The 26,448-nt window shown below is 31.5% G+C and overlaps 3 protein-coding genes and 2 non-coding genes across 5 annotated transcripts; 3 read left to right on the top strand and 2 right to left on the bottom strand.

Annotated features, from left to right (window-relative positions):
* Positions 1–2,041: 2,041 nt before the first annotated feature.
* LOC132748215 (angiopoietin-related protein 4-like) lies at positions 2,042–13,378 on the bottom strand. The gene is made up of 5 exons (XM_060737777.1): positions 12,921–13,378; positions 11,425–11,576; positions 3,730–3,835; positions 3,256–3,411; positions 2,042–2,507 (listed from the first exon to the last, which is right to left on the bottom strand). Exons 1-5 carry the CDS (start codon positions 13,240–13,242, stop codon positions 2,305–2,307), a joined length of 939 nt encoding a protein of 312 aa, XP_060593760.1. The 5' UTR covers positions 13,243–13,378; the 3' UTR covers positions 2,042–2,304.
* LOC132748213 (uncharacterized) lies at positions 5,135–6,857 on the top strand. Its single transcript, XM_060737774.1, has 2 exons — positions 5,135–5,218; positions 6,354–6,857. Exons 1-2 carry the CDS (start codon positions 5,193–5,195, stop codon positions 6,748–6,750), a joined length of 423 nt encoding a protein of 140 aa, XP_060593757.1. The 5' UTR covers positions 5,135–5,192; the 3' UTR covers positions 6,751–6,857.
* LOC132748214 (endothelial zinc finger protein induced by tumor necrosis factor alpha-like) lies at positions 6,883–9,605 on the bottom strand. The gene is made up of 3 exons (XM_060737776.1): positions 9,524–9,605; positions 8,865–8,974; positions 6,883–8,506 (listed from the first exon to the last, which is right to left on the bottom strand). The coding sequence occupies exons 1-3, from the start codon at positions 9,547–9,549 to the stop codon at positions 8,352–8,354; spliced, it is 291 nt and encodes a 96-aa protein (XP_060593759.1). The 5' UTR covers positions 9,550–9,605; the 3' UTR covers positions 6,883–8,351.
* A 9,514-nt stretch (positions 13,379–22,892) lies between the features above and the next one.
* Positions 22,893–22,974, top strand: Trnas-aga (transfer RNA serine (anticodon AGA)). Its single transcript has one exon. It is a non-coding gene; the product is annotated as a tRNA-Ser (tRNA).
* A 1,324-nt stretch (positions 22,975–24,298) lies between these two features.
* Trnas-aga (transfer RNA serine (anticodon AGA)) lies at positions 24,299–24,380 on the top strand. Its single transcript has one exon. It is a non-coding gene; the product is annotated as a tRNA-Ser (tRNA).
* Positions 24,381–26,448: the final 2,068 nt, after the last annotated feature.

Below are 26,448 nucleotides of genomic sequence, written 5' to 3'. Positions count from 1 at the left end.
TTTAGTCTGGTTTATGATAGAAAAAAAGGAGTAATTAAACCCTGTAGAGAGAACTGTGAGTTTTTCATAAAAATGGTCGAATTGACCTATTGAACCGATAACGCAATTATTTTACAAAAACATTGCGTACATATATAATTTGTAATAACAAGTAACTGTTACAAAAAAAGCATAAAATTGTATCACTTATATTACAAAGTCCTGAATCAGATTATTGAAACAGATTTGAGTTATGTTACGGAGAAAACATTTATCCGACATACTACAAAAGTTCTATTACTACCATTATAATAATAATAATAATCATCATCATCATCATCATCATTATCATCATCATCATTATCACCATCATTATTATTATTATTACTATTGTAATCATTATTATTATTATTATTATTATTGTTATTATTATTATTACTATTATTATTATTCTCAACCGTTTACGAGGTGTTATCAATTCAAAATTCATAGCTTTTTTCATACAACATTAAAAGCTGCCGACAAAAGCTGTAAATGATTTTTCAGTACATATATCTAATACGTATCATAGGAATAAAGAAATATAACACTCGAAAAAGTTTAACGAACTTTTATTTAAGGAATAAAGAAAGAATAAGATAAAATTTCTACAAATATTTTTCTTCTGTATCATTCAACATTATTTATTAAAAGATATACTATGCTCAAATTTGATAATAGAAAATATTGAAAATTGCTAAACAATAACTTTTTAAATAAAATAATCATGTTTTGACCTCACACGATGTAGTAATAGTAGATGTGTAATATCTAAAATTCTATACTCTACACACAGGTGGTCATAATTTGAATTTTTAGGGTCATTAAAAAAGACTGGCAGTTTTTTGGGGTTTGTTTTTTAAAGACCAACTTTCCTTGACCTGTAATAGGGACACTGGTTCCAATACACAGTTTATTTATTCTTTTATTCAAGTAAAAAATATTATGTAAGAATTTAATTGATTTCTTGAATTCAATAATTCCCCTTGATTTAAATATTTTACTCAGGGGTGAGCATGGTATATCTTTAATTTACAATAAAATTTTGAATAACAAATTAATATAAAATGATAAAATATCCTAAATCTCGTTTATCTAAGCAGGTTTCATAATGCATATAAAATGTTGTTCTTTTAACGCCTAAATATTTCCCGTCTCAGACCTCATAATAATGTCCCAACAAACCAAAAGGTAACGGAGTGTTGAAGATAGCATACAAAATAGCCACCCACTTTATCAAATATGTAAAGCATGCTTAAAATAACTTACAAAATGACTCTTATTTTCCCCCAGCCCCGTAGCCTCACTCCTAAAACCCCAGCCCTACATCTCACACACATAAAAATTATCTCTTAAGACCTACTTGAAACTGCATGTTTTGAATTTTATATAAAATGATTGCATATAAAATAACTATTCCGCAATCACTAAAGATGTCGTGATGCCGATTGCATAAAAGTAACTCATTTAGATACGACAAAATGCAAATTTCATATCTCATACAGAAATGCACATTTCACACCCATTAGATCTGTGCATTTTAGATACAATATATCTATTAAGCGATGTATATTTTTGACCAAACAAATGTGACAAGTTTCAAATAGCATACACAAAAATCTGAAAGCAAATAAAATGACAATAGCAAAAAACATTAGAAAAATAGTACACAAACATTTTAATTCACGGTTTCATCTGTCGTGTATTAATCATACAGTATAAAATACTCAGATATAGAAACATTTCAAACATCAAAGAATATGTGAAATGTGTACTGCAAATTTGTGTGCACATTATATTTAATCAATAAATTACATGCATTCATTTCTTATTGGAAAATTTGACTTAGAATTTATAGAAAATAAATTTCTAATTACCTCCCTTTATTTACGTGAAATGTTAAATTGGGTAATATCTTTATAAATAATGCTTATTGGAACTTACAATATTGACAAACCTTAATTTGAGCATCATATTTATGAAACAAATCATGAAAAAATGTGTTACAGGATCTTAAATAATATAATGAAAATGTAACTTTATGTTTCTAAAATGAAGCGTTTTATTTACCTTTTTTAAAAGAATAACACTTTGATATAATCTAATGAAATAAATAAGTATTTAATGAAATTTCTTTAATTCAGTTAATGTCAGTTTAATTCATATTCGTATAAAAAGCAGAGATCTAATCTCCTGGGAAAAATGTTATACTAACATAAAAAATATTTATCTTCAACAAAGATTAAAGACGATTAATGTCGTGTTTCGTTCTTCCCAAACTGCTGTTTATTTTCTTCTCACCATCATCTTGGCATGTTTGAAGAAGAATCTTTCACTGTTCAAGTTATTATATGAACAGGAATCATTATCTGCATACCACCATCCGCCACCTGACATAGCCGCGCACTTCATTTTTGAATCCCGATCCCATGTGACGAATTGACTCGAATTTGAATACGAAAATATAGGGTTCTTTGTTGTTTCCATACCTGTATACAAAAATAGTGGTAAATTATTGTGATTATTATGTACATACAAAGCATATGTTGTCTTTTTTATTGTTTATTGTAACGTGTACATTATTAAAACTTTAACCTCATACACAATGACGACACTTGTAGTTTCTAGTTTGTCGTCTGCATACACTATACTATTAACATAATTGTAGGTGGTTGTGGCCCCTGTGCTAAATATTTATCTACCATAAATCTAGTCAAAAGCATACATATTAAAGTAGCTCTATTGACATGGCTGGATTGGAAATATTTTTCGAGATTGGTGGCTCTCGACCAATAATTTGTGCTCATTCTCTTAAACCATTACTCCAGAATAATCATTTATGTTATTCAAAGAAGAAAAAAATTCAAATTTCATGTTTATAGTATTTTTTACGTTAATCGAACAAAATGGCATTACATTCAAAAACATGTCATATTTTAATACGTTAACTTATCTGTATAAGGGGCGTCAATGACATTGTGTTTATATTCGTAGACTTAAAACCCATTGTCCTCGCCGCTGTGGGTTCGAATCTCACCAAGGGCTTTTGATTAACTAGTTGACTAAGTCTACCTACGAAACGTCACTTGTTATATACAAGAGCCCGTTCGTGACATGAGGTTGTTCTCCGCCAAGCTGGAAAGTCGTCATATGACATTTACACTGCTGATGCGAAGTAAAACATAAATCAAAGAAAAAAGCTATTCACTAAAATGCTTGCGAATAAACACGATTTACCAGACTCCTTTGGGTGTTCATCCACGGATATCATGTAGTTTTCTCCATGCAGTTTAAACTGTTTATACACAGCCCATCCAGACCAGTATACTTCATTCTTGGTAAATGTTAACAATTCGCTTGGTGCGTCTGTTAGTGCTTGTATATATCTTAAACCTTCAAGAAAAATAAATGACAGAATTTAAGGAAGCGCAAAGATTATCTTTATTGAAAAGGTTCGTCTTTAAGTTAACAAAATTACGAAACATTCAAACATATTAATATCATTGCTTATAACATGTAAAAAAAATTCTCATAAAATCGTTATAAAACCATCTACATGCATTTGACATAGAACTTATGAAAAAAAATTGTTCTACGTTTACCATTTACCAACATAGATTGTTTTAAATTACAGATATTCAAAAATGACCACCCAAAAGCGAAGGATATTTTTGTAGATCTACGCGGGAAGAAAAATTCAAAACACAATACCTAACCAGAAGCCCCCTTCTGATGGATCTACATCACCGAACCCATTCTCATACGCTTCAAAGGTTTGATTGAATGACGTTTTATTTTCTTGTCGCACTTGGATAACCTTTTATAACAAAATGAAAATAAGTTGTTAGTGACATTTGAAATTTCCAAATACTTTCACAGAATGTATTAAACAGGACAGTTCTAGATGCCTTCAAAGCAACATAGAATAATATCTACACTCTATATTCAAATTCAATAAAGTTATAAAATAACTACATTAAACATTAAATCGTTTACAAACAACTGCAGGTTTTTAACGTGCTATTTTTATTCATTTATAAACAAATTTATTATGACGTTGTTCCATTGGTCTGTCCAAACTGTGTTTCTTTACAAAACAGGTAGATGTCTATCAATGAGTAAGTCAAATGTTTATATCATTTCTGAGTGCATTGTTGTAGGCCTGAGTGATTAATTACAAAGCATTTGAACGAAAATCGTGCATTATTATACAATAATACACGAAGAATTAATATCTATTTCCATTCTAACACGTCCAGAAAAAATATCATTATTATTATAAAGTTGGACTTTATGTTTGGTGGTTAAATTTGTTTTCGCCTCAGAGTTTCCAATAGAAAAGTCCTTTAAAGGATGTTATAGTGGGTTGAAAAAACTTTCGTTAAATCTACCGTGTGTAGAAACATTTTGAATCTAACGAAATTTGAAAACGTTGATAAAACTTTGTTTGTTTATTTTATTTCACTCGATAATTTTTCAAGCGAAATACAAATTATTAAATGTGAATTAAATGTAAAACTTTACTCGTTTGCGACATTAAAATAGCGTACATGATTTGATTGTTTTGCACGTGCTGTTTGGCGATACATTGTGACGTCACGTAAACAACTCTTGAAACGTCTGTAAAGCGTTAACGACTGAATAAAAGATATTGGTGTTCGGATTCATTTTCTAAGTTAGACCATTTTTTTTTCTTTCATTCTAGATAGTTTTCACAACAAAATTCGACAATTTTTTTTTTTAATTTATCAGATTTTTTAAACAAAATGGCGCCCTCAATGTGAAAATACACAGGGAGATAATAAAAACGGCGAGTGCATTGTTGTAGAATAATGCACGCTTCGGGCCTTCTTTGTTTATATAGAAAAAAATCCGATTGTGTAATAATGTTTATTCTATCACGATCCGAATGCAATAAAATCACTGTTTCACGTTCTTTATTTAGACATGTGACGTAACCATTACACAGTGACATAAACACAAAAAAATGTGGGGGCGTCCGTGGCCGAGTAGTTAAGATCGTTGACTTCAAACCACTTGCCCCTCATCGCTGTGGGTTCGAATCCCGAAAGGGACTTTTGATTCTTTCATGTGAGGAAGCTATCCAGCTACCTTACCACTGTCGGGTACGTGAAACGGTGCGGATTTTCCGTGTTACGGTGCTTCCATCCAAGATGTCGGATCGAGAAACAACAAGAAGGTACGTGTCATTTTGTAACCGATGTATTTGGAGATATACGTTACTTAAAGGATAGAAGAATAGTTGCATATAATGTAAAAGTAAATTCTCTATAAGACCAACCTGTTCACCATGTTTGTTATATAGGATTTATATGAATTATTTACTGAAAACTTTGGCGAAAAACACACACGTGAAATTCGAACCGAGAGGCCTGGTAAATTTTTGAGCAAACCTCCATTTCATAGGCATCAATCTTAAAGAAAACATGCTTTATTATTAGCGTACATGTATAAAAGCATTCCTGTAAATTAAAAATTGTTTCAATCAGTTTGTTGTGCCTGAATCTGTCTACTTTCTGTTTCGCCTACACACCGGTGCAGACACCTAGCAACGGTTCGGAATTTCCGTAAAAAATGAAACGGTGCTGCCACAAATTAGGCAACGGTGCATACATCTTTTTCAAAAAGTATACGGTTCAGACACACTTTTAGTCTATAGCTGTAATATGACATTTAAGAAAAGAATATATATAAAATGTAAATGTGTGTAATAAAAACTGTTGTAGTAACAGTTCTTAAACATAAAATAACATTCTCTAAATTGAAACAAATATGTGATGATGAATGACAGCTTTAATTACAGCCGTTGGTTGATTATGAATTGTATATTGTCTATATATGAAATGCTATTATTACGTCCAGTTCTATGAAGTAACTTTTCACTCAGCTGATATTTTTTTATTCTTTTACGGGCTATTATTATTACAGCTTAACCAAGTGTCATGAAAATATATTTTCAATCCAATTTTCACAAACGAAAAATATCCTCTACATCATTTAATATTTTTCACTAACTGAAGCATACATTTTTAAATATATTTTGTAATAGATGTAACTTAAGGTAAATAAACATTGTTTTATTTTTCGGGAAATATTATCACTGAATATGCATGTAACTCAGCTTTCTTGTTGCTATTTGTTGAAATGGAAAGATTTCAAAAGCGAGGAAGCTACATAACTTCTTATCGGAGAAAAGAAAGTAAAAAAGTTAACATACGACTATAACTTTTGGTCATTTTATCATTTTCTCGTCGAGACGAGTATCAGAATATGTAAACCCCATTACACGTATAATAATTTTTTTTCTGTTTTAGTTTCACTGTCGGAGAAGAAAACCTGTGTTACTATTGTAAGTTCTCCAGTGTGGATCTTCAAGAGTGTATCAATCACTTAGTTGTTCAGCATGGTCATCTGCAACTCAAATTAAGAACGAGAGCATTCAACGCGTCAACGGGTCAAATCGGTCTTTTATCAAAAGATTTTGGAGTTATACCAAATTTAGAGCTGGAAACTGGACAATACTTCAAAGTAGATGCAACGACATTTTCACTGGAAGTCAAATGCAATAATGAAAATATTGATATTTTACAAGAATCTTTTCACAATCTTTCACTCTGTGTCATAATAATTATTCTGAAAACACATATATATATTTGCCATGTAACTGATGAAATACTGTTCAACATGCGTTATAGCGCAACGAGGTATTAAAGCCATTTTTTAAATATCTGTTTGTTTCACCTTTATCATGATTATATAGTGTAAAATAATCTGCTACAGGAGTTAACTAGGACCAATGTTGTCATTTTCAGGTACCGGTACTTCGCAGCATATGAGTGGCTTGACAGTAACAGAAACTGTTGAAAATATTATTAAATGAATATTTCTTGTTAATATTTCAGATAAATTATGTCTTCATGGCATGCATGTACACCATGATCAAAAATGATAAATAAATGATATGTGAAAACAATTGTTTATTAATTTTAATATTATACAATCATTTGAGATCATTTGTAAAATAAAAGGAAATCACTATAAAATTTTCACAGTAGGAATCACAGAACATGTAAATGATAGTAAAACAACAACATCAACAATATCAAAGCAACAGTATCAATAGTTATCAAAAGGAGTATAAGTACATGTATTTCAGAACTTCCTTACACACTGCTTGGACCTTACTACTATCGGAATGTATGACTGTTCAAAAGTACAAACAGCTTTCCTTAATTCTAACACTTACAAAATATATAAACGAGTCCTTACTAACAAAAAAGTATGTGCAATGTTTAAAACAGTCGAAGGTTAATTAAGAAACAGTGGTGTGTGAAACCGACTAGAACAAAACGTACCGTTTTTGACCACTTAATTTGATCACGTTTAAAACAGTTTACATTAAATTTAGTTCTGTCAAATATTTATTGGAGAGAAGCTCGTTAAAATAGCAGGTTTTATTAAAATAGATTATTCTTTATTGAAAACTAGAGCTATTCGTAAGAAAACGCGCTCGACTACTGTAAGTACTTGCCTGAAAGTGAGGATGTTAGTCAATAATAAGTATATAAAGTTTCAAAACAATACCTTAAGGAAATAAGTGAGGGGGTACGGAAAACTTAACCAAAATTCTTAGTTGAAAAGAGGGCATAATTTTGTCAAAATCCATGACAAAATTATATCGTCTTGACTGAAAGTTGAAATAATGGAGACTTACAAGTATGTTAAGTTCCCGGTACCCAAACGAAATAAGTAAGATGGTACGAAAAAGGGGCGTAATTTTGTCAAAATTCTTGACCATAATATGACTAAGTTATGTCATCTTGTCTAGAAGTGGATTTGATGGTCATTTACAAGTATCTTTAGTTTCAAAGCAATACCTCAAACGATTTAGGAAGTAAGTGAGGTGTAACGAACAACTTTAACCAAAAGTGTTGGACAAAGGCCGACAACCGACGCTTGAATTTGAGTAGGATAGCTGTTTGTTTCATAAGCTGAAATCACGAGAAAATGGATCAAAATGTTATCTTGTCATGAACTTATTAAAAACGGAAACTATAAAAATTTAAAAGTACGGAAAACATTTTGATACAGTATGAACTTATATCTCCACGTGAAGATTTACTTATGACTCTTTGAAAGATGTCTACATAGACTCGCTCTCCAGACATATTTCTTTGAACAAATAGTGCAACTGAACCTTTTTGCCTTTTCATGCACACCTTTAATGTGGTCTACAAGTTCATCTCTCCTTAAAAAGTCTCGTTTACATATGGTGCATGTAAATTCTTTCTTTTCAGTGTTTCCATGGCTTATCATAAATTATGTCTGTTTAGCGCTATTTTCCTAGTAAAGGTTTCATTGCATTTTCCACATTCAAGTTTCTTCTTATCATGCTGTGCTCTCTGGTGGGCTTCAAGAGACGATCGCTCAACATAGGACTTACCACAACATTTATAAGTCTGGTTATCTATGGAATAAAATATATATAAACAATTAAACAAAGTTGAGAAGAAAATAAGTACATTTACATGTACAAGCTTTTAGGAAAGACAGTCACTCTGCTTGTATTTTCATTTTCATCATAATAAGAAAAAGATTCTACAGTTTAAGTTAAATATTACTGTCCTGTTTAAAATGTATACTTATTTAAGAGAGTTTTCCTTTTTGGTTACAGTGTGATTTCACATAGCCAATAAAATAGATTTATACTCTTTTGAAAGTTTTTTTTTCCAGACTGTCGTAAGTAATTAACATATTTCATAAAGTAAAGATAATCCGGTTTTGAATAGAATAAATAAAACAAAAGTTGTAAAATAAAATAAAACCTGAGTGTTTTAGTACTCGGTGTTTACGTAAACCACTTTTCGTCCTGTATTTTGTTCCACAGTCGTAACACAGAAACTCTTCAATAAATGAGCTGTCCAGTGCTTGGAAGCTGTAAAATATAATAATTAGAAATAAATTATGTGAAGCGACATGCAACTTCAAATTTCTGGTTTCATTTAGCAAATATATTTTTATGTCTGAACCGTATACTTTTTGAAAAAGATGTATGCACCGTTGCCTAATTTGTCGCAGCACCGTTTCATTTTTTACGGAAATTCCGAACCGTTGCTAGGTGTCTGCACCGGTGTGTAGGCGAAACAGAAAGTAGACAGATTCAGGCACAACAAACTGATTGAAACAATTTTTAATTTACAGGAATGCTTTTATACATGTACGCTTATAATCAAGCATGTTTTCTTTAAGATTGATGCCTATGAAATGGAGGTTTGCTCAAAAATTTACCAGGCCTCTCGGTTCGAATTTCACGTGTGTGTTTTTCGCCAAAGTTTTCAGTAAATAATTCATATAAATCCTATATAACAAACATGGTGAACAGGTTGGTCTTATAGAGAATTTACTTTTACATTATATGCAACTATTCTTCTATCCTTTAAGTAACGTATATCTCCAAATACATCGGTTACAAAATGACACGTACCTTCTTGTTGTTTCTCGATCCGACATCTTGGATGGAAGCACCGTAACACGGAAAATCCGCAACGTTTCACGTACCCGACAGTGCTTACGGAACGTCGGTGATTCTACTGAGGGCACCTGAGGTCTTCCTCTACCAGTAAAGCTGGAACGTCGCCAAATGACCTATACTGTTTCTGTTTGACGTTAACCCCAATCAAACCAAACAAAACTAAAAATGTGACGCGCTGTCAACCCCATATGATATATAAATATAGGGAATGCAACGCCTTTTGACCAAATTACGAATAAGCCTACGACGATAAAGAAATGCTAACCTGCACAATGAATAAAACGAAAAAAAAAATTGAAAAAAAAACAATCAAGAATAAAGATCAACAAGGCAAAGGCAACGTTCACAGGCCGCAGCAACCCCCACCCCCCACCTGCACCCCGCCGAACCCGCGATACACCCAAGTAGAGCACCCAGAAGGCACCAAACCATAACAGGGAGTGGGCATAATGGCGGTTAAAGGAGAGAGGGACAAAACTCAATTAACAACTTCATACTTTCTTCCAGTCGATAGCATTCGGTAACGTTCCTCAAATTTCTTTTGATAATAATGTACATACATAAAGCTGGGACCTACTACTGAATATTACATTTTACTTGATTTCTTTTATTGATGTATACAAGACCAAACTTCTGAGGTATAACCAATATTTAGGACCCATGTTTTATGTTGAAAATCATTTAAATTTGAAACATATTAAACATATTAAACTTTATATTGATCAACGATAGCTGATGATCTCGACATTTATATTTTAACACTTATAAGTTACCTTTGCATATTAATCTTTTACAAACATTTATCGTCTCTTTCGTCACATATGTTACAGAATAAGATAATATATACTAGTAATATTCTAAAGTTGTTTTATTGACATTATTTCTGAATGAGCCATTTGAAAATACATGTCCGTATTCTAACTTTATTTATGCAAGTTCACCATCTGATATCTGTGTTTATCAATGTATTGAAAAGTTATTAATTAAAAGGGCAATTTCGGAGTTAAAAAAATTTGCTTTAACATTAAAAGTTTACAAATTTCTTCTACAAAATTCTAGCATTCAAATATGTAGATAAATAACATAATATGTGATCATTATGTGATATGTTTAGTGTCCAACATGCTCTGTAGCACCGACCTAAGCGTTATTCAAATATTGGAGAAAATAAAAGTGTCGTTCTGTCTAACTATACAGACAAGCTTTGTTTTGTTGTTCAGACAATACAAGTATTATCAAAAAAATACCTTCATGAAAGTTGACCAAAATTTGGACAATTGAGACTTGTATGTTGTGTGCGTCTTTTAATTATTATCAGATGCAGCTTCATTTCAATTTGACGGTGTTAGGACTGTTGCACGAAAATTCAGATTACCATTGTCCTACATCAACATCGTCAATAATTTCATACACGCGTGGCACTTTTTGGCTTAATACAGACTTAAAACAGATATTATAAATTGTCACTTTTATAGTTTCCAAACTTCGTCAGTGTTAGTTACACTGATACAGACTGTCTAAATATAATGGTTAAGGAAGCCAGGACATGTCCCTGTGACCTAAAAGCCAATAAACTTTTTCATTAAATTTCATTGTGTATTACATCAACAACCCTTGTGGTGGAGGGGCTGCTTTAACGGATTGAGGCATCAGAATTGTAGCAACCGTTTCTATGCAACTCTTAGCTCCAGCAGGTGAAGTGGTTTTGACACCTGGGTTGCTATAAGTTTGTAACAACACGGTTAGCCAAAATCATCTTTCCTGTTTCGGCGCCATATGACCTTATCTGTGTTGGTACGCCGTAAAATCAAACAAAAAACATCAACACAACAACAGTATAAAAATTGAATTACCGTCCATCCTGGATCATCAAATTCTGTTGTCATTTCGCAGTACACATGGATAGATTCAGCGGTTAGTAGTCTTATCTTATATATACCACTGTCGGCAAATATGTTGTTTGATACAGCTTGTTTTAAAGCGTCTTTACAATCAACATTGAAATCTGAAAATAGACAGAAATAAAAAACAGAGACAATGCCATACAAGTTGAAAAATGGCAGACAGTCATATGCAGCGTGCATATCCAGTAACGCAGGACAGAGCAAATAACGTAAAAGTAACGCCAAATTTGTGCAACGTTATTGTCAAAAGGAAAACACCGTGAGTAAACGAACCAAAATATTTTATTCTTATTCTAACCCAAAGAAATGAATTAGCGCATATGACATTATAATTTAACCAGCATTTCAAGTTATATGTTTACTTCTTTAGATCTTTCGTGAGTAAGACAAATAAATATATACATATAACACATTCAAAACATTATTTTTCATATTCTGTATACCTAAGACATTTGTCAAACTACAAGTGTCGTATAACAAAAGAAGGAAGCTGGTAATATACTATTTAGCTTCTTTTAATGAAATAACCTCCGTTGCTTCAATGCTTTATTCACAAATTCTGCGTTACCTCGTAAAAATTGTCTCAATTACGTGTTATCTGCTAAGTTAAGTGTACAATGACATTAGTAGACTGGAAAATGTCTCAGGTACACCGAATATAAAAAAACATGAAGTAAATAATGTACGTATTTAATGTATTTTACATGTATTTAAATATATCAACGAAACCAAGAAACCAAAGATCGCCATCAATACGCTAGTCAGGTCGTCATTTTCACGAATTATATTAAAAAATAATCATTTTCATGGAAATATTTTAATGAGGTTTAAATTACAATAACTCAGCAAACGTATGCACTAATTCATTTCTTCCGGTTTGGTGTACAATAAAAAATATTGGTCCATTTACTTATCGCGGTGCTCGTTTCAGCCACTAAATTGGACAATTCTGTATTACTAATGCACAATTCCTGCGTTATTTGCACATCCCTGGCTGCCTGCGTTACTGATTATGCACGGTGATATAGAGGCTAATGGAAAATTCGATACCTCTAATATCCTAAGCACCGATATATTTTAGAAAAAAGGACTTGGGAAAATAGATAAAAACAACGCCAAAATGTCAAGACGTTTTGGTGTAAGAGTTATAGGACCAGAAAAAAACAATAAATTATTTATGCAACAGAAAAATAGTATAGATCAATGTCGAGTAGAATTAAATAACTGCATTTGAGTATATACATGTATGATAGTAAATGTATATACAATACTATCAGATAAAAAACAACATTCTAACATTGCATGTCGTAATATCAATTAAGAATATATTATTTTCAAAATTTATATTTAGAGTCATAAATATCCTGATGACTTTTAAGTTAATGACTGTAATTTATAAAGTACCAATTTTATTATTTCTTCAAAATCAAATAATAATGACTTACCCCTTCGAGTATATTGTACTGAATTTGAAGTATTTGGCAAAGGTTGAAAACTCATTACTTCACATCCAATACATAGAACATCTTCCGGTTGATACACACTTGTCAGGCATTTGTTGTGTAGGAAACATATTTTGCTGCAAGACATCTCATCAGGAACGTCGTTTCGGATAAACAGATATTCGGATGAAGAACATGTGATTCCATAAGATTCATCTTCGTGGCGATATTTTGTCCAAGCGATATTCGTCGCCGATATAACGTTGAGTGAAATCAAAACTGTCCATATCGACAATAAAATAACTGTCTCTTTAATATTTTTCATTTTCTACAATGTATGTTATTTATACGATGCCAGCAAAATGTGATTCTGTAAGAAAGAAGAAATATTATAAGATTTTTACAAGTTATTTAGCCCTATCTAAACGGTTGTTTTAAATTTAACCCGAGCAGCTTTGCAAGGGGTTATATTTTATACAAACGTTTATATGGTAATATAACTTGTGAATAATTTTATAAGGAATTTAAAATACAGCAAATTTCCTTTTTTAAAGCAAAAATGAAATTTCTTCGTAACTTGACAGAAGTTTTGTATATAAAACTATATAAGCATCACAATTATCCAATGTAAAACGGCGTTACAAACGAGCAGTATTATAAGAACTATTATAAGACAAGGTAGATTTTAACAGAAAATCAATATGTGGTCTCCAGAACCAATCTTTGATATTGTTAAAAACAGGTTTCCAATCTGGGTTGAATCATTGCATGTTTAAGAAAACGATTTCCTTCAAAGACTAATTATTGTTCGAGGTATGGCACGAACGGAAATGGAAATGAATTATTGAATGTGTGTCTCTTTTGGATTTTAGGTAATCTGTTCCAAGAGCAATTCTGTTTGAATGAGTTCAGCAATCCTCTCAAAAGGGTTTAAAACTTTTTATACCAGTGTCTACGTACTTAGTATATACACAAGGGAAGCAACTGAATAGAAGTATCAATAGAGAGAGGAGAGGAATATTGAAGTATTGGTTTAATGCTTCTATTACACCAATGTCATATACTTATCGACCCTGAATCTCGGGCCAGTTTGCGGACCGATTATCATCTTCCGGCCCTACACTGTCTAATGGCGTTAAAGTGCGCTAGTTAAACTAGGCATGTCAATAGCAAGATGTTCTTATTGTTTATGTTAGATAAATAGAATATTTTAATTGGGTTGAAATTCGTGTAAGTTCATTACTAAATGTATTGAACCGTATAAAACAATAACTTGCCGGCATAATATGATTTTATTCATTTGTTTCATAAATTCAGAACTAGATCTACACTTTTCAATATCCTCTATTTCTTGGGAAAAAACACGAACAAAAATAGGATGACGTCACACGGCTGCACTTTGCGCAAACAAAAATCTAAGTGTAAAATCTGGAATAGTGTTGTTATTTTCTAAAACATAAACTTATTCTTTAATAAATCTCTGGAAATTTAACCAATTAAACCCAAGCCAAGACAAATAAGGCAAGCCTATATAGAGCAAAACAAAATGAATTTTAGACATGAATTATTTTTCTTTGCGAGTCCTGATACTATTTCATAACTTCCAATCACACCCATAGCCTTTCATTCCTTTCAAAGTATTTTAAATTAGTTCGTTTTAGTGCCACAATATTCCAGGAACAGTGAGCATCTATATAGTTACCTATAATAACCATACGGAATCTTGTATTTCATAAATTAATGCAGCTTATTTGAAGGAAGACAATCGTGAAATATAATTATGTTCGTATTCATACATGTTTTTTCCCTTTAGGTGGTGGGCTTAGATAAAGTTTATTTCCGTTTAAAGATTTACAACTAACACGGTATTTTGCGCCAGTGTTTAAATTATATTCAATCTTTGTTTGCAGATTGGTAAGCCCTATGGTTTCCATTGTTCCGTCAAATAACGTTTTTCATAAATAAAATTGCAAATACCTGAAAAAAATAGATACATAAGAATTCAAAGATATTTTAGACAGATGCCTGCATCCTGCATGTCGGCTGCTTTTAAGTAATGATTTTAGGGTATTTACTCTCGGACAGCTCCGTATTTTTGCTCCATTTTTGCGTTAGCAAAATGATTATAATAACAATAATAAAAATACATCTTATAATAGTAAAAATAATCAGTAAAAGATTAAATTAAGAAAACATATAGAAATAGATGAAAATCAAAAAAAAATAATTATAATATTCAAGTTTTTTCTATAAATACAGTATTTATTTTCATCGAATGGTATGAAAATAAATATTTCATGAGTGGCAGTATCCACCACGAGTGAAATATGATCATGTTCATACTACAAGATCAAAATAAATCCTGTATTTATAGAAGAAACTTGTATATTATTATTATTATATTGTAGAAAAAAACTTGAATTTTCTGTTCATTATATACTTCTTTCACTTTTTTAACTATATGAATAGGAAGAATTCCCTTTAAATTTTGCTTATTGGCCGAATTTAGAAAAAGAATGTTGTCCGGCAAGACACCAGTGAAAATACGGAAAATATATGTTTTACTGCAGTGAAAAATGAAATTGATATATAATAAATTGTGCTATTTCATGTGTGTGAAAGTATATAATAAATTGTGCTATTTCATGTATGTGAAAGTATAAAATAAATTGTGCTATTTCATGTATGGGAAAATATATAATAAATTGTGCTATTTCATGTATGGGAAAGTATATAATAAATTGTGCTATTTCATGTATGGGAAAGTATATAATAAATTGTGCTATTTCATGTATGGGAAAGTATATAATAAATTGTGCTATTTCATGTATGGGAAAGTATATAATAAATTGTGCTATTTCATGTATGGGAAAGTATATAATAAATTGTGCTCTTACATGTATGGGAAAGTATATAATAAATTGTGCTATTTAATGTATGTGAAAGTATATAATAACTTGTGCTCTTACATGTATGGGAAAGTATATAATAAATTGTGCTCTTACGTGTATGGGAAAGTATATAATAAATGGAGTTTTTAATGTACCAGTATGTGAAAGTATATAATAACTTGTGCTCTTACATGTATGGGAAAGTATATAATAAATTGTGCTCTTACGTGTATGGGAAAGTATATAATAAATGGAGTTTTTAATGGACCAGTATGTGAAAGTATATAATAAATTGTGCTAATTAATGTATGTAAAGGTATATAATAAAGTGTGCTTTTTCATGTATGTGAAAGTATAAAATAAATTGTGCTCTTACATGTATGGAAAAGTATATAATAAATTGTGCTATTTAATGTATGGGAAAATATAAATAAATTGTGCTCTTACATGTATTGGAAAGTATATAATAAATTGTGCTAATTCATGTATTGGAAAGTATATAATAAATTGTGCTATTTCATGTATGGGAAGGTATATAATAAATTGTGCTATTTCATGTAATGGATATATCTCCCCTTTTTGAAGTATCTGACTGTTATTCCGGCCCAGAACAAAAAGCACCCCATAATCTAACTACAAATGTTGAAATATTTTGACAATCAGAAAAACTATTACATATTTAGTAATGGAAAGTCTTGCGATTTTATACCTTAATCAATAGTAAAATTTGTATAATTTGTAATCGTTTTGACAACAAATAGTATTTCAATCTAATGTTACACTTGAATCGGTAGGTAATACTAACAACAAGACACTGATTTGTGGGTAATACTATTAAGTTGACACTGGTTACTGTAGCAATAATTGCAATTAGATATTCGGTACAGTAGGAAGTGATAAGTAAACAAAAAGAACCCGACTTAATTAATGCTAGCATGTAGACCAGTTGGTAACGATAGTAAGTAGTCAGTCATAAATAAGACCATCTTACAAAGAATTCGTATAGGTTATCTTAAAACTTAATCGTCTCCCAAACCCATATGCCCAAAATTTTGACATTTTGTTTACTGTATTGTTTTTCGTTTTTCCTTTCAAGAACCCAAAATAAAACCCCTTATAATATATTTCTATAAAACAGTATCATCAATAATTCGTTATAAATGACAAACTCCCTCAAAATAGACCCTAATACATAAAACGACTGACGGAAATTTATCAGATCCTTCATCGTTTCATCGCTCCTTCTGAGACAATACATTTATCAGCAAAATAAAAAATATAAAAAAACACACAAAAAAACACAAACAAAGCACACAGGATATAAAAATTCACTTGTTTTCATATCCAAATCGAAATCTGATCTTAAATGTTATCTGATATTTCTGATTAATCTATGTTATGAATCTGGACACAAAAAGCATTTAATGTCTTCTCCTTAATGGTTATACTTATATTTTATATCTTATATACATGTACATTATATTTGATGTACTTAAGACCACTACTTCCACTACTTAGTTTGTTCATTCATAGCCACGAGGTTACTACATCTTAAACAGACTCATATCTATATATCTATTTATAATTTCACTGTAAAAATTATCAAATATAATTTCACTTTCTACTGCAAAGAATGTAATACAATGAACATATGAATACCTTTAATAAATACAAATGCCTAGTTCTTAGATATTTTGTTATTTGTTTGACAATTGTCAAGTTTATTCAAATCCTGATCACGGGACCAAAATTGGCCTCGCTACTTAATTTTACATCGAGTCATAAAAAGAAACATTACAAAATTGTCTTACCCATAATTGTTTAGTCAAAAGTATTGTGTAATAGACTGCTATTTTAAAAAGGGTGCAAACAACTTTGACTCCGAATGTAACTTGATTTTTATTGCCATATAGAAAAGTCTTGATAAAGAAATCTTCTACAACAACTTTATGCCTGTTAAAGGGAAATGGGAGGGGGTTCAAATGAGAGATAAAATTGATAATAAGTGTTAATAAACTATAATAATAAATTATCATTAATTTTAAACTCGAACTTTTTGGAAACGTTTCATGGAAATTGTAAGAGTGTGATTGATTTTACATATACAAATGTAATGTCTTCATATGCTTTTAGCCTTAAAGATTAGTTCCGAAATGCGAATTCTTTCGAACAAAAGTGCTGTTTTATTCTCAGCATTTTGATCAATATAAGTTCCTCGCAAGGAGACGAATTTATTAATTTATTAAACAGTCAGACCTCTAAGTGACACAATAATTCTAGCATCAAAGTTTTAGAACAATATTACCTTAATAATTCGTCGCTTGAAAACTGTAATGTTCTATCTCCAAATTTTCCAAAAACAAGTTAAATACACAATTTTGTCCGTAATGGACTGTTATTTCTCCTTGGCATGCTATATTAGTCCTTCAGAACTTCATAAATAAATTACAACGAAACCATCCTGTTCTAACTCTACAAATTCAATATATCTTGATAAATAGACTGTTCTAACTTATTGGACCAATCATGTCATCGATAAATGTCAGGTGACCTATTAAATCACGTGATAGCAGGACACCCGCCACGTTTTGTTAGCTGGTTTGCTGTTTATTTCATATATTAATACTAAATGTAAGTATTGAAGTATGTTATGCATTCATTGATTCCCTCCAAACATTGACATTTTATTAATTAGTCCTGTAAATTAACAGCACGTGATTTAACAGCAAGCAGAACTGATCATGATTTGCAAGTAATTTCGCATGTGTATTATCGGATAAAAACAACTGTGATCATACAATTTCATCAAACAAATTCGTAAAAAGGAGATGTTTATATGTTCTAAAATTTCTTAAATTAAAGGCACATTATGTCTCAGAAACCAATTATTTAACTTTTATAACAGACTCATATGAGTTTTAAAAATTGTAATTATTGATAAAAAGCATGCTATATGCTTTTCTCCTGTATTATATACTTATGAATGAGAAATTATTTATAATAAAAGTAGAAAAATGTCAACACAGTAGTATTTTGACTTGCATTCAAAATACTAAATTACTGTTACTGTACTCATTGCCCATAAGAAACAAAAGCATAAGATGGTTTAGGTTAACCTTTTCCCTCATACAAGCGTGTTTTGACGGCTTTTTATCGCCCCACCAATTTTGAGGCCTGAAACGGTGCAAAAATGTCCTATTTAGGCCCGAAACACTTTTTTTCGTTTGAAATATGTTGTTACAAAAGGTGACCACTTTTTCGGCGTGGCCCCTATCAAAATAATACATCAGGGGGTTGCCAGAAGGAGGATGTGCCCCTTCTGTTTGGTGGGTTTGAAGGGGGCGGTAGTCCCCCTCATCGCCAAGAAACTTTTGATCATGTGACAGGCTTAAAAATGGCCTCAGGTCGATCTTAAGGTGACGTGTAACCAACGCTGAAAAGCCTTTACTCTATCTCATTGCAATGTGAAGTTGCAGCACTTTGAAATCAGTTTTGATGGAAAAAAATAATGGGAAATAGTAATTTTCCGCAATTTTGAGACGTCCCCCGTTGCCATGGTAACAGGAAATTTAAGATTGAGCATTGAGTTACAGAGGTTATGGTTCAGTCAACATATGTTCCAAGTTTCATCAGTATTGAAGCATTTTTCATAGTTTTATAGCAGTTGGAACTTGTAACAGGAGGCTTTTCAATGAAAACGGCCATTTTTCGTAATATGCTCATGGGGTAAAAGGTTAATGGCCATTGTGGAACATTTTTTTGAATCTTTAACAGAACTGCAAATGTCAGGCTTTTGAGAGATAAAGATAAAAGCATTTCTAGGGCATAAAAGGCATTTAAGAAAATTTATAGATATTATACGTTCACATATAATATATGTTTTAGAATGCATTATTAATATTTTAAAACTAATAGATTACTTTAAAGTAAAAACATTTTAAGGAAGAAAAATATTCTTTTACGTATATTTAGTTTGTCTTGTAATTTGTCTTTGAATTTCAAAATGTATATTTATATAGCATTATGTTTGTAATGTTTTGTACATGAACCATTTCAACTATGACATTTTTCAAATATAAGTCATGCTTGCTTCTACCTTAAAGGTCTTTTCTAGCAGAAAGATTTTTTCCAGCATTCTATAAGATTTGAAAGATTTCTAATCCCGTTTGCGGCTACAGCTTTCTTTTTCCAGACATTGAATCGCTTTGAAAGTATTGAATTGTAATGGATAAAGTTATAGATGTCTACACAATGTATGTGGGCATTTTATCTTTATTTATTTAAATCATTTGTTTAAATGTCATTTAACAATAGATTTAAAGGGACTCCACTGAGGTTTAAAAAACCTAAAAACATAACATTTGAATTTCTTACATAAATGAGCTGGGGCACTTTAGACAGAAATATATGCAAAGTTAGTTAAAAAATATACTTTGAAATAAATTGAAAATCGTATTTTTATGTGTTTCCTAGCCCGATTTGAGTGAAATGCGTTTAAACGCTTTTCATTTTGGGTCATTTTTTATAATTTGAATTATTATTCTGAAAATACGAAGTGCGCGAATTATCTGAAATTTTGCACAAATATTAGTGGTCTAAACCTACATCAAATGGTACATTTATCTGGAAAAAATATTTTCCGCCCCATCATGTCAAAAAACCTCAGTGGAGTGAGTCCCTTTAAGGATTGTAATAAGATTTCAAATGTCATAGGGAGCAATTTTGGAAGCCTTTTAAAGATAAAACATGCTGTTTTATGTGACATAAATCAATTCAACTTAAAAGACAAAATATTCTAAGTCACATTTTAACAATTTTTGAAAAAATAAGTTACAAGGACTGTTTTATCTCCAAATGTTTATTTTTTAGGTTTTTAAGCAGGGAAATATTAAAATCCACATATCTTTAACGATATTGAGATGTTCTCCCGACGCCACGGTTAGTAGTTTTTAAATTTTCAAAATCAGACAATAAATAAAAAAGTTATGCAATACTAAATATGTTCATGCTTTTTCCTCAAAATCGACAAAATTGCATTTATAGAACAAAACTTTTTTCAAGCGACGTTATTGCAATTACTTTCAGATGCGAAAAAATAGGAAGTTACTATATATACATATTTCTCACCAGCATAAGTTTTATATTGTGATATACATTACTGTCAGATCTAATATACTCACTCCATACAATTTGGCAGAGACCTCCTGTATAAATGAGGCATGTAGTCTCTAATACTATTGATAGCCTTGATCTACTTAAGACCGTAACATATGTTCAAATGTTAATTTAAAGCAGCACGCCTAAAGATACTCATGATTTTTTTATGACACTTTGAAAGTTTTGAGGATATTAACATTATAATGAAATAAACAAATGAGAGGTTCACCCTCCTGATGTGTCATGATAAAGATAAGTCATGGCACAAACTCTGTTAGTAACGGATAGAATATTAGTAATAAAGATTTTTGACGATTATATGGCTCTATATTAACGGTAATTTGCATATCGCGGCTCGGGTTATATTGCAAACACTCGTTTATATACGACTATATTATCTGTCAAGAATCTTTAAAATAAATTTATAATACAGCAAAACTCCTTTTATTAAAAAAAAAATTCATAATTCGACAGCAGCCGTTTATATGGTTATACAAACGAGCAACATTATAAACATGTTGATAAATATTATAAAATATAAACTTGCCAGACTAATTGATTAATAATTACAAACAAATTATTTTTAAGCTTAATATGAGGAAGCACCATAATGATTTCTACCTGTTGCACCCATTTTCAGATCAGAAGATCAAAAGTAAAGGTCAATGGTAGCTGTAATAGAACAAACATAAAATTGATCATTAAATCAAAGTGCATGGACATGCATCATCATTGTGTATTTAATTCTATGCATTTTGATGAGTTCTATCGGCCCACCTTATTTATATTATAGGTCAAGGTCACTGTGGCAATGTGTAGATTACTATCCGGCACTGAGAAACATGGAGCGCGCTGCTCCTTGGACAGTTTAACCTTTTACTGCATGAGCATATTATGAGAAATAGCTATTTTCATTGAAAAGCCTTCTGTTACAACAAGCTCAACCTGCTATGAAACTATAAAAAATGCTTCAATACTGTTCAAACTTGGCACAAGTATTGACTGGACCATCAAAATCGCCAACAATCACTATTTTGAGTGGGGTTTTTTTCAAAACTGATTTCAAAGTGCTCAATGGATTGAGATAGAGTCGTTGCTTACACGTTACGTCCAGACCGACAGTTAGGCATTTTTAGCTTCCCACCAGTCCAAAATCTTCTTAACTATGAAGGGGGAGGGGGCTGCTGACCCCCTTCAAACACCCCAAGCAGAAGTTGGCATATCCCCCTCTGGCACCTCATTAATGTACTGTTTTATAGGGGACGACACCGAAAATGTGATCACTTTTCTAAAACATTTCTCAAAACGGAAACAGTTGGAGCCAAAATGGGGCATTTTTCACTGTTTGAGGGAAAAGTCGTTAAAACTCGTCTAAATGAGGCTCAAAAGCCTAAAGACACAAAATTTAAATTCTAAGTAGCTTGTGAAAGAATTGAAATGGAAACATTTGCAAATGGTAATAGAGAAAGAAATCATAATTGAATCGAATATCATTTTTGTGCGATTGTGAGCTCAAATGCGTGAAAAGCTTTCCCCAGATCACTGATTATTCTGGAAGTTATTTGTCCAGAACTAAATCAAATGATACTCAAATATCTGAAAAATATATTTCCAGTCCCGTCATGCCCATATCAAAAATCTTATTTAGCTTTTGCATAGCAACATGCATTAGGAGTCAAAGATTTTCGTCGTTGCTGAGAGTTGTTATATGGTTTATGCTAAACAGCTCAATACGGGGACGAACTGCAGTGGTTATCGCATAATTTAGTCTTCTGAAAATTGTTATTTTACTGCGACGTGTATAGCTTTAATCTATGTCGTTTAAGAGACGGTACTGAAGTGTTGGTCTGATACAGGCTTATGGTATTTTGTCATCGAACATCAAAAATACATGTTATAATAGATCTATATTAAACACATAATAACAGTTGTCGTGGCCGAGTGGTTAAGGCGATGGACTAGAAATCCATTGGGATCTTCCCGCGCAGGTTCGAATCCTGCCGACAACGAAAATATTTTAGATTTTAAGGCATTTAAATATTGTAGCTAACAAAACGATTTTAGGCATTTAAATATTGTAGCTAACGAAATCAAAATATAAAGTTGAAACATAAGTTTTTATGTAAAATTCAAAAATGTTATGAAACAAACCATCTATTAAATAAGGTTAGTAAACAGTTGTCATTATTACAAATATGGTACTGTTGAAGTGTATTTATTTCGGAACCGTTGTTAACATAACATGGTCAGTATGTATAGGTGTATGGGTAGTATTGTAATACTTATTGGGCATACTATTTGCAGTGAGACATTGTAGTGTAGTGGTAGCGCGCTGGTCTATCAACTATACTTATGCTGGTTCAAATCCCAGCAATTTCATTTTTTTAATAATATATTTTTCAATGCACGGGTACCTCTCAAATGTGTGTCATGCATATAAATAACACGATAAACAAACTTGCATTCGACATTTTACGGAAACCATTACTTTTTCTCGAAAAGACGAAACTAATAAGATTTTATATTAAGTAAAAGTTATTATAAGAATAAATCAGTTCAGCCAAATACAAGATAATGAAATCTCATGTTGAATACAATCCAAATGAGCTAAGTGCTACAAGTGACCTAATGGTTTACAACGAAAATTATCTATTTATTGCGAGCATGCGAGTCCTGAGCTATTTGGTTGAAGTGTATGTTATGGCGCTGTTTGAAGGACGCCATCACACTTTTTGTACTTGATCCTGTTAGAAACTTGTACTTGCAAATAGTGTTATAAGCTTCATTGTCTATTACCATGATAGTGTTTGCTGGAATATACTGGATAAGCTTTTGATTAAGCCACTTAATGAAAACCTCGCATTCATTTATCTGTGGTAATTACCTGTTGAGGTATTCTCTTGGCATTGGAGACGAACACGCCAGAACCAGCGCAATTAGGAGTGCCACAGAAGTTGAAGACATAGTTTGAATTGTTGCATTGAATTGAATTGTAACATATCATAAATGCTATAGCATTCTCGCGAATAAAACATGGAAAATATATCAGTCTAGATAATGTTCAATTACCTGTTTTTCTGGTAATGCGTTTTCGTATATGGTTTTTTCCTGCCACCCTTTGCACATTTAATTTTAAGATTTCCCATTCTCGATCATATTTGAATCGACAGTAAGTATGTGTTGGCGCAAAAAAGTATAAAAACCATCTTCAAACGTATGTTAATACTTTATTTCCCACTGACCTTCACATTTGTTCATATATCTATTGATAAAAACATAGTATATTTTATAGAAGAGTAGTGTTTCTTGCTCAACAGTATTATCTACACAAGAGTTGTCGTGGCCGAGTGGTTAAGGCGATGGACTAGAAATCCATTGGGATCTTCCCGCGCAGGTTCGAATCCTGCCGACAACGAAAATATTTGACATTTCGATGCGAAATGTAATAAAAATGATAAACAAACATAGTTCATTTTGTGTTTCTTGTTATATGTTTTATTTTTTGGTTGTTTCAACTTTCTAATTAAAAGGGCAATTCTCTTCTTTGACACACCGGGATTGTTTTCTTTTTTTTAAAGACTAATTTTCTAGTTATTGGGGATAATTCAAGTTCATGGATTATTCTCTTGTTTAGGATTTATTTTCTTGGTTATTTTCTTCTCTAAAGCCTTATTTTGCATCTAAAGAGTTACTCTCTTTTTTACGGATATATTTTTTCTATTAACGGCGGTTTTCTCTTATTTTAAGGATTTATTTTTCACTTTTCTATCAAAAGGGGCTAAGGGATTTACTTCTTTTTCTCTCTCTTGTCATTCAGATATAAATATATGCTAAAAAACTGACATGTATATAGAAAGCGGTTTCGATTTCTTCGGGGTTTATAAAATCGTGGGAGAAGATTAACAATAAGAAGTTGATAAACGCGTGCAACTGGTATGTGTATAAACCTGCACGAGAGCCGTTACACGTGCAACTATTCGAACAACTAGGTATTTTTTCTTTCTGCTGAATGTACATGGCACACACATATTGCATTCATAACAGATAAAGCTTGAAAAAGGGTTAATATAATGCGTAAACTGAAATTCTCTCTGGATCGTACATCTTTGAAAATTATTAACATGATACTTTGGAATATGGTGATGTAATTTGGTGCAATTGTAACCAATGTGAACTCAAACTACTTGGTAGGATACACAGTGAATGTACACACATTGCAGCTGTTACAACTAAGCTTATCTCCCTAGAAACTCTACAGAAAAAAATCATTGGGAGTCATTATTCGAAAGAAGATATAGACACAAACTGTTTTACAAAATGCAGTCAAATAAAACACATCAATAGCTCTAATTATTTACACCAAATCCAGATCAATCACGATACAGCTTACAAAACGCTGAAAGTATCAGGACAATTGCGTCAAGGACTACACTATACTATTATTCTTTCTTGCCATCATTTATTTGTGATTGGAACTGTTTACCAGTAATAATACGGAACAGGTCAACACTTTCTTCATTTAGAACTTTCTTAAACAAGAACATGAAAATGATACCAAAATACTTTTATATAGGTAGACGTAAAATGCAGGTCCTTCACACAAGGCTTCAAACGAACTGCAGTCATGTAATCAGATCACCACCTCTTTATGAAAAACATTGCTCTTACCCCTATATGTCATTGTGGGCAAATTGAAACTACCCATCATTTCATTTCCGAGTGTTGTGCATATGATGCCTTCCGCAGAACACTTCAATATAAACCTGAATATACTTCTGTATGGTGACCCATCTCTTACATACTAGGACAATGCTAATATATTAACACATGTACAAACTTGTATAGAACAAACGAAAAGATTTACATTTATTTAGGACGCATTCCTAATGAGACTACAATCCTCTCTTTTCCTCTTTCTTCCCTCTGTTCTCTCTATTTTCCACTATTTCGTTTTCTTCTTTTACATATTATCTTGTATTTTATATATCTATACGTGAAAACTGTTAAACGTTTTATATAATACGTATTCCTTTGTCTAGTACATTCTAAATATTAATTTATTTCAGACAAACCATATAGTTCGCCAAAGGAGAAGAATTCTATGAAGTTCAACTTTCGTTCTCATACTTTTCCATTATGTAAAATAGTTTGTTTGTTGTTTACTTGTATGAACTTTGTATATACTGTTGGGAATATATAGAGGATATTCAAGTTTTTTCTATAAATACATGATGTATTTCCATCGAGTGGTATGAAAATAAATATTTCATGAGTGGCGGTAGCCACGAGTGAAATATGGTAATTTTCATGCCACAAGATGAAAATAAATCATGTATTTATAGAAAAAACTTGAATTTTCTGTTTATTATATACATTTTTCTCTTTCTGGACATTAAAATTTGAAAGACTTTACCTTAAATTTTGAGTACTGGCAGAATTTAAAAGAAAGTAGTCCGGCAAGACACCAGTGAAAATACGGAAAA

The sequence above is a fragment of the Ruditapes philippinarum genome, unplaced genomic scaffold, assembly GCF_026571515.1.
Source record: "Ruditapes philippinarum isolate M1 unplaced genomic scaffold, ASM2657151v2 ctg1406_1_1_1_1, whole genome shotgun sequence".
Classification (NCBI taxonomy): domain Eukaryota; kingdom Metazoa; phylum Mollusca; class Bivalvia; order Venerida; family Veneridae; genus Ruditapes; species Ruditapes philippinarum.
The sequence above is the reverse complement of the archived record's forward strand: the minus strand, read 5'-3'. Positions and strand labels throughout refer to the sequence as shown.

What these genes read in the sequence shown, in the direction of transcription:
- LOC132748213 (XM_060737774.1), top strand. Translation starts at nt 5,193, where the DNA reads ATGTCGGATCGAGAAACAACAAGAAG. An exon ending in GATCGAGAAACAACAAGAAG is followed by an intron (nt 5,219 to 6,353) that starts GTACGTGTCATT and finishes TTTCTGTTTTAG; the next exon opens with TTTCACTGTCGGAGAAGAAA.
- LOC132748214 (XM_060737776.1), bottom strand. Translation starts at nt 9,549, where the DNA reads ATGTCGGATCGAGAAACAACAAGAAG. An exon ending in GATCGAGAAACAACAAGAAG is followed by an intron (nt 8,975 to 9,523) that starts GTACGTGTCATT and finishes TATATTTTACAG; the next exon opens with CTTCCAAGCACTGGACAGCT. An exon ending in CCGAGTACTAAAACACTCAG is followed by an intron (nt 8,507 to 8,864) that starts GTTTTATTTTAT and finishes TTTATTCCATAG; the next exon opens with ATAACCAGACTTATAAATGT.
- LOC132748215 (XM_060737777.1), bottom strand. Translation starts at nt 13,242, where the DNA reads ATGAAAAATATTAAAGAGACAGTTATTTTATTGTCGATATGGACAGTT. An exon ending in AGTACAATATACTCGAAGGG is followed by an intron (nt 11,577 to 12,920) that starts GTAAGTCATTAT and finishes GTCTATTTTCAG; the next exon opens with ATTTCAATGTTGATTGTAAA. An exon ending in TTGATGATCCAGGATGGACG is followed by an intron (nt 3,836 to 11,424) that starts GTAATTCAATTT and finishes TTGTTATAAAAG; the next exon opens with GTTATCCAAGTGCGACAAGA.